General features: G+C 33.3%; 1 protein-coding gene across 1 annotated transcript; it reads left to right on the top strand.

The window, feature by feature from the left end:
- The first annotated feature begins 1,657 nt into the window (after positions 1 to 1,657).
- On the top strand, positions 1,658 to 6,218 carry LOC134270127 (uncharacterized). The gene is made up of 3 exons (XM_062752310.1): positions 1,658 to 2,054; positions 2,233 to 2,376; positions 6,190 to 6,218. Exons 1-3 carry the CDS (start codon positions 1,658 to 1,660, stop codon positions 6,216 to 6,218), a joined length of 570 nt encoding a protein of 189 aa, XP_062608294.1.
- Positions 6,219 to 7,059: the final 841 nt, after the last annotated feature.

Genomic DNA, 7,059 nt, shown 5'->3' with positions numbered 1-7,059 from the left:
CATGTTGGTATTAATGTTTAATTAATATTGTTGATGATATTTATATGTAGATTCCTATTTCCTACTCTGATTGAAGTCATTAATCTGTATTTATAAGTCAGTCAGACTTAGAAAAATATCTGTAAAGTAATGATAATAAATTTCAAAAATAGATGCAAGTCCCCAGTTTAGATTTTTTTTTGTATAAAGGATGATATATAATTTTATAAATTATATATTATAAAATTGATTTAAAAGGGTCGAGTGGTTATGGCCATTTTTCAATTACATTCTTTTGATCTCCTTTAGAAGAAGAGCTCCCAGTATTTTTTTTCCTTATATAAGTGGTACTGAAAAACGGCACGGTTCCCACTTCCAAATGCCAAAAACATCAATTTTTCCCAATTCTGTGACTAAAAATTCCCAATTCAAATATGAAGCAAAAGGTTACGAGGACATCATATTTATTTGTTAAATGAAATGCACTTGTGTATTTATGTTAGTTTGTCTTTGTGCAAAACAGACGTATTTGACATAATTTGCATCGAGATCAAAGTCAAATATAATGCTGTCTTGATTTATAGAATGGTCTTTGCGAATGACCTTTTTTCTGTTATTTGTGTATAATTGCAAAAGATTTTAAAGTACATTTAATATAAACCTTTTCATTAAAGATTTTGTCAATAAAGTAAGTTTATAACTACGTTGCTTCTCAAAAATCTTCTTTGTAAACATTTTACTTTAAATCATTTGATTGATTTATTTGTAGTATTTAAAATGTAACATCTATTATAACATGTATTACTAAGTGATAATCAGAGACACATTATCAAATGAAAACTTTACCTATAAAAAAGAAATTAAGAGCACATAATTGGTGCTTGTTTAAAGGGGTTTAAGATTTGATTTACATGTATTACTATCACAGCTTGGGGTACCAATGTTTATTGTGTGTGAATGTGGTAAGCAGCAGGGAGGGTTTAACATGAAGAAGCAAAAGGAATTAAGGGTTGAGGCTTATACAACACTTCATTATAATTCTCTTTTTGAATAAAAACTTAAGATATTTTGACTCCCTGCTAATTTTCAATTTTCAATTCATTGATATTATGTTTATCTACTTAACTGTTATTAAACTTTTAATTTAGTTTTCACTTCATCGAACTCATATTAGATTTTCTGTTTTGTGAATGAAATTATGAGCTTTGATGAGTTTATGCTATACACTTATCCAGGGCTGTAGGACCCCCTATCCCCCCCCAAAAATAATAATAATAATAATAAATTTGGCAAGATTTTATGCTTAATTTGTTTTAGAAAAGTAAGATAATTTTACATTTGTGTCTCCCCTCAATAATTAAGCTAGTATAAACAACTTGTACCATAGAAAATTGGTAGTGTTCTCTAAAAATGATTACATATTACTCATCAACAATGTTATCAGACTGATCTTATTTGAAGATAAATAATTTTTATAAAACTTAAAACAATGTAGATGTGAGTGAACTTGTGATATAATGATTGAAATGATTCTTCATATTTTTTCATTGTTCCTATTTTGATGGCTATTTTTACAAACATTTAAAAAGGATTTTATAATTTATAAATATTAATATATACCTGCAGTTTCCTTGATATATTTTAATTCAATACAAAATAATATTTTACATTCAGTTTCATGGGGAAAGGCAAGGAAGGGGTAAAACAAAGGAGCAAAAGAAGACGGCTGTTAAAAAGATGTCGCCCAAATAAAAACTTGGAGGGAAAAAAGAGACAGGAAGCAGAGAGTCAGCAGGACAGGGCAGAATTTCCGTGTCATCAGAACAGGGCAGAATTTCCGTGTCAGCAGGACGAGGCAGAATTAACGTGTCAGCAGGACAGGGCAGAATTAACGTGTCAGCAGGACAGGGCAGAATTAACGTGTCAGCAGGACGAGGCAGAATTAACGTGTCAGCAGGACAAGGCAGAATTTCCGTGTCAGCAGGACGAGGCAGAATTAAAGTGTCAGCAGGACAGGGCAGAATTAACGTGTCAGCAGGACGAGGCAGAATTTTCTTCAGAAGAAGAGCATGATGGTAAATAACATGTAGTTCTAAAAAGTATTCTTTCAAAATGAAATAATATTTATGTGAACTAAATTTCTTGTATACAATAATGAGCCAGCAATTACAAAACTGTATATCAGCATGAAGTCAGAAATTATTTAGTGAAACTGGAACATAAACTAAGTGTATATTCACTTTTCCCCCCCAGAACTTGACCATAGTGACATGAAGAGAGATGCATTGTTTAAAGATTTCCAAAGATATTTAAAGTCCAAAGCAAAATTACAAAAAGCAAAAGCTGAAGTGGAAAGGTGCAGTGGGACACGTGTGATAAGGACTGAAGTTGGGCAAGGTAAAAACAGATTCAACATCTGATTCACACTATTATCCAGAAATAAATTATTCATGCATGGTTTCATGAACTAGTAGCTGTAAGAAAGGGATATATATATAAATATTTTAGTTTTTCTTCATCTTAAGATTTAAGAAAACAAGAGGCCCATGGGCCACATCGCTCACCTGAGAAGCTTTGACCATTCTGTTCTTTACCAGATTTCCCCCTTGTAATACATTATGTATCCCCACCCTACCCCACTGATCATAATTAAGACATTTTGAAATCAACTACCCCAGGATCCTTCCATGTGCAAATAAGTTTCAGCTTTTCTGGCCCAGTGGTTCTTGAGAAGAAGGTTTTCAAAGATTTTTCCTATATATTTTTATGTAAAACTTTGATCCCCCCATTGTGGCTCCACCCTTCCCCTGGGGGTCATGATTTGAACAATTTAAAATCTACATTACCCAAGAATGCTTCCACATAAGTTTCAACTTTTCTGGCCCGGTGGTTCTTGAGAAGTTTTTCAAAGATTTTTCCTATATATTTCTATGTAAAACTTGGATTACCAATTGTGGCCCCACCCTTCCCCCGGGGGTCATGATTTAATTTAGAATCTACACTATACCAGGATGCTTCCACATAAGTTTCAGCTTTTCTGGCCCAGTGGTTCTTGAGAAGAAGATTTTCAAAGATTTTTCTTATATATTTCTATGTAAAACTTTGATTCCCCATTGTGGCCTCGCTCTTTCCCCGGGGGTCATTATTTGAACAATTTTAAATCCACACTACCCAAGAATGCTTCCACATAAGTTTCAACTTTTCTGGCCCAGTGGTTCTTGAGAAGAAGATTTTCTAAGATTTTTCCTATATATTTCTATGTAAAACTTTGATTCCCCATTGTGGCCCCGACCTTCCCCCGGGGGTCATGATTTGAAAAATTTAATATCTACACTACCCTAGGATGCTTTCACATAAGTTTCAGCTTTTCTGGCCCAGTAGTTCTTGAGAAGAAGATTTTCCAAGATTTTTCCTTTATATTTCTATGTAAAACTTTGATTCCCCATTGTGGCCCCACCCTTCCACCGGGGGTCATGATATGAACAATTTAATATCTACACTACCCAAGGATGCTTTCACATAAGTTTCAGCTTTTCTGGCCCAGTGGTTCTTGAGAAGAAGATTTTTTAATGACCCCACCCTATTTTTGTCTTTTCTTGATTATCTCCCCTTGCGAGGGGATATGTCCCTTCATTTTAACAATTTAAATTCCTCTTCACCCAAGGATGCTTTGTACCAAGTTTGGTCAAAATTGGCCCAGTGGTTCTTGAGAAGAAGTCGAAAATGTGAAAAGTTTACAGACGGACAGACAGACAGACAGACGGACGACGGACAAAATGTGATCAGAAAAGCTCACTTGAGCCTTCGGCTCAGGTGAGCTAAAAATCAATTCAATTGTAAATTACCAAATCAATTAAAAAAAAAAGCAACCTAGGATGATCTTTATGAAATTATTTGGTTGCCCATGTCCATCTGACTAATTAAAACAGCCTGGCTCAACTTTATTTTACATTCCTGGATACAAATATTTTTTTCTTTCATTTCCTCTTATCCACTCAACAAATACACTCTATGTTGTAATTTTCTGGTAAAAAGATTTCCCCACTTCCCTACAGACCCATTATTTTTACTCTTAAGTTGGGAGAGGGCAAGCAGACATTATTTTAAGATGGCCTAATGTCAAATTTGTACTTAGGATTGACATTAGTTTGAATTACTGTCATTAATAAATGCATAATTATACATTTTTTGCTAAATTGGAATATCAAAGCTTATGCTTAATGACTAGAAAAGTTTTTTAAAAATTTAGTAGCGGGTTGAAACAGACAGAAGGGTTCCAAAGAAACCAAGATATTAAGAAAAACTTAAAAAATATTTAAGTGATTTGGTATGCCAAGGGCAAGCAAGCAAAAACTATTTAAGTGATTTGGTATGCCAAGGGCAAGCAAGCAAAAACTATTAATATTTATAGGTATTGGCAATAAATCAATGTAAATTTTGTCTACATGGAAAAGGGAAATAACTCAACTGTTATTATTTTTTTATCAGTATATATATATTTATATTAATAAAAGAAATAATCTTACAAGTATCAAGATGTTTTTCTCTGTGGTAAAACAATAATTTTTGCACAATTTGGAACAATTTTTTTAAAATGTCAGTACACTTTAAAAAAATAAAAATTTTACGATATATATAATTCTGTAAAAAATGCTCAATTGATCAATAGAGTTCAGGCACAGGGGCATCTTATCCACTCTGTTCTCTACTTCACATATAAAAATACACAAGGGAAGAATCGAAAGTAGCACACGATTTTTAAAAAAAGTCAAAAAACAACTTACTTGAGAAAAGTTACACAAATCCTGAAAGGAACTAGCGCAAATAATGTCCTAGTACTTATCCAGGCTAAAATATTCCAGATATATCCATCGTAAATAGCTTTTGTCCAACTAAAACCCCAGCTTTCTGCACAGTGTGAATCTCTACGCCCAAGAAAAGATAACTCACCCGGATGACAATAGGGTAATGCCCGAAGTCTTCCAATGGCACTCGGAAGGCCTCGGGTACTACCCTATTGTCATCCGGGTGAGTTATCTTTTCTTGGGCGTAGAGATTCACACTGTGCAGAAAGCTGGGGTTTTAGTTGGACAAAAGCTATTTACGATGGATATATCTGGAATATTTTAGCCTGGATAAGTACTAGGACATTATTTGCGCTAGTTCCTTTCAGGATTTGTGTAACTTTTCTCAAGTAAGTTGTTTTTTGACTTTTTTTAAAAATCGTGTGCTACTTTCGATTCTTCCCTTGTGTATTTTTATATGTGAAGTAGAGAACAGAGTGGATAAGATGCCCCTGTGGTTCAGGTAAGTAATAATGCTTTCAGCTTTATAATGTAAAGTTGTTTTCTGTTTTTTGCTTTATGAATGTATTTATGTTTAAGAAGCTTAGTATGCAACGGGATATCTTTTATAATTAGGGCTGTCACGGTTAACCGAAAACTCGATTAACCGCTCCGAAATGGCATTCGGTTTGGTTCGAGTCAGGTTTTCCGGAATTCGGTTCGGTTTTTTTATCTTTTATATAATACTAATTTGCTTGCAGCACGCGTTGTGATTGGTTGTTTATTTCAATGAAGGGTTCTTTTTACCAATGAAAATACAGGTAACATCGAAGACATTTAAACATGGCATACACATGTGGAAGGAAAACCAAATTACAAGAAATTGTTTTGTCAACCACGTCCCCTACTTTCAAAAACGTGTAGTATTCCCACACTTGTGATTTGGTGATAACTCTAGTCAATAACTATATTTATTTTATTTTATTTTAAACAAGAAGTTTATTACCTTGTTATTTTTTGTTACATTTAACAACTTGTTTTGTTGAATAAAATGGATAGAAATTTGTGTCAGCAAAATAGTACTTTATACAATGTCCTGAATCCTTATTATCCTTTGATATATATAAAGATGTTTTATTTAAATTCTCAAAATGAAAACCGAACCGAAAAAACCGAAAACCGAGAATTTATTTTCTGAACCGAACCGAACCGAAAAATGTCTGAACCGTGGCAGCCCTACATAAATTCATATTGAGTTTTAATTTTTTAAAATGTTTCTTATATTTAAATCACAGACTTTGAGACATGTTCCACAAAGCCGTATTAAATATGCCTATATGACAAGTCTGTTACTTAAATTCCAAGAACTCAAAAAAAAAATCATAATGATAAAATAAAGATTAAAAGTTGATGCCTTGTTTTTCAGTTAAGCTGGTATTCCTTAAAGAAGAATAAACGTTTTAAGCTAATTTTTGCAAAAATGGAATCAAAAAAGAGGAAACGAAAGGTTTGCCCAGGATGTAATGAGGAGTACTCCTCTAGGCATCTAAAAAGACATGCGTGTCCATCAACACCCGAGGAGACATCCGAGTACAATAGATCAATGGAAGAAGAAGCCAACGCAGGACCCAGTTCTCCAATCATTGACCCGGATCATGCTGAGGAAGATCAAGGCAATACTGGTACCCAGGGTACTCAGTATAATGTTTTTTTCAGAGGAAGATTTTTCAGAAAGCTCTGATAGTCAGGAAGAAATATTCAATGTTGATTGTTTTTTAGAGGATGATTATTCTTCAGATTCAGATAATCAAGCATCATCAAATGATGATGTCAAAGATAGATATATACTGTCATTTTTTATAGCTCTCCTGAAATGGCAGGAGCTTTTTTGTATCAGATCTAGCTTTTTCTTACTTGATTTTGTTTTTTAAATCATTACTATTTTTGGTTTCATCAATGTCAGAATTTGCATCAGGTCTGTACCAAAAATTCCCTTCAAATATATATCAATTGAATAAGTTCATTTCCTTTGAAAGGGACAATTACAAAAGATATGTAGTTTGTCAGAAGTGCTGTGCTATTTATGATTTTGCTTGCTGTATTGAAGAAGTTGAAGGTGTACAAATTTCTAAGAAATGTAGAAATGTACTTTTTCCTAACCATACCTCTGCACATTTCCGCAGATCCTGTGGTGAACCACTTTTAAAGTCTGTAAATATTAATGGAAGAAACAAGTTGGTAGCAAAGAAAAGTTTTTGCTATAAAAGTGTTAAAGAAAGTTTACAGAATTTTGTCA

Source organism: Saccostrea cucullata, unplaced genomic scaffold (assembly GCF_032062105.1).
Source record: "Saccostrea cucullata isolate Sc308-1 unplaced genomic scaffold, CSIRO_AGI_Scuc_v1 ctg20644, whole genome shotgun sequence".
Lineage (NCBI taxonomy): Eukaryota > Metazoa > Mollusca > Bivalvia > Ostreida > Ostreidae > Saccostrea > Saccostrea cuccullata.
This window is presented reverse-complemented; position numbering and strand designations above follow the sequence as displayed.

Bases quoted from the DNA above. Each gene is read 5' to 3' on its own strand.
- LOC134270127 (XM_062752310.1), top strand. From the start codon at position 1,658: ATGGGGAAAGGCAAGGAAGGGGTAAAACAAAGGAGCAAAAGAAGACGG. The intron at 2,055-2,232 runs GTAAATAACATG...TTTCCCCCCCAG, and splicing joins TTCAGAAGAAGAGCATGATG to AACTTGACCATAGTGACATG. The intron at 2,377-6,189 runs GTAAAAACAGAT...CTTGTTTTTCAG, and splicing joins AAGGACTGAAGTTGGGCAAG to TTAAGCTGGTATTCCTTAAA.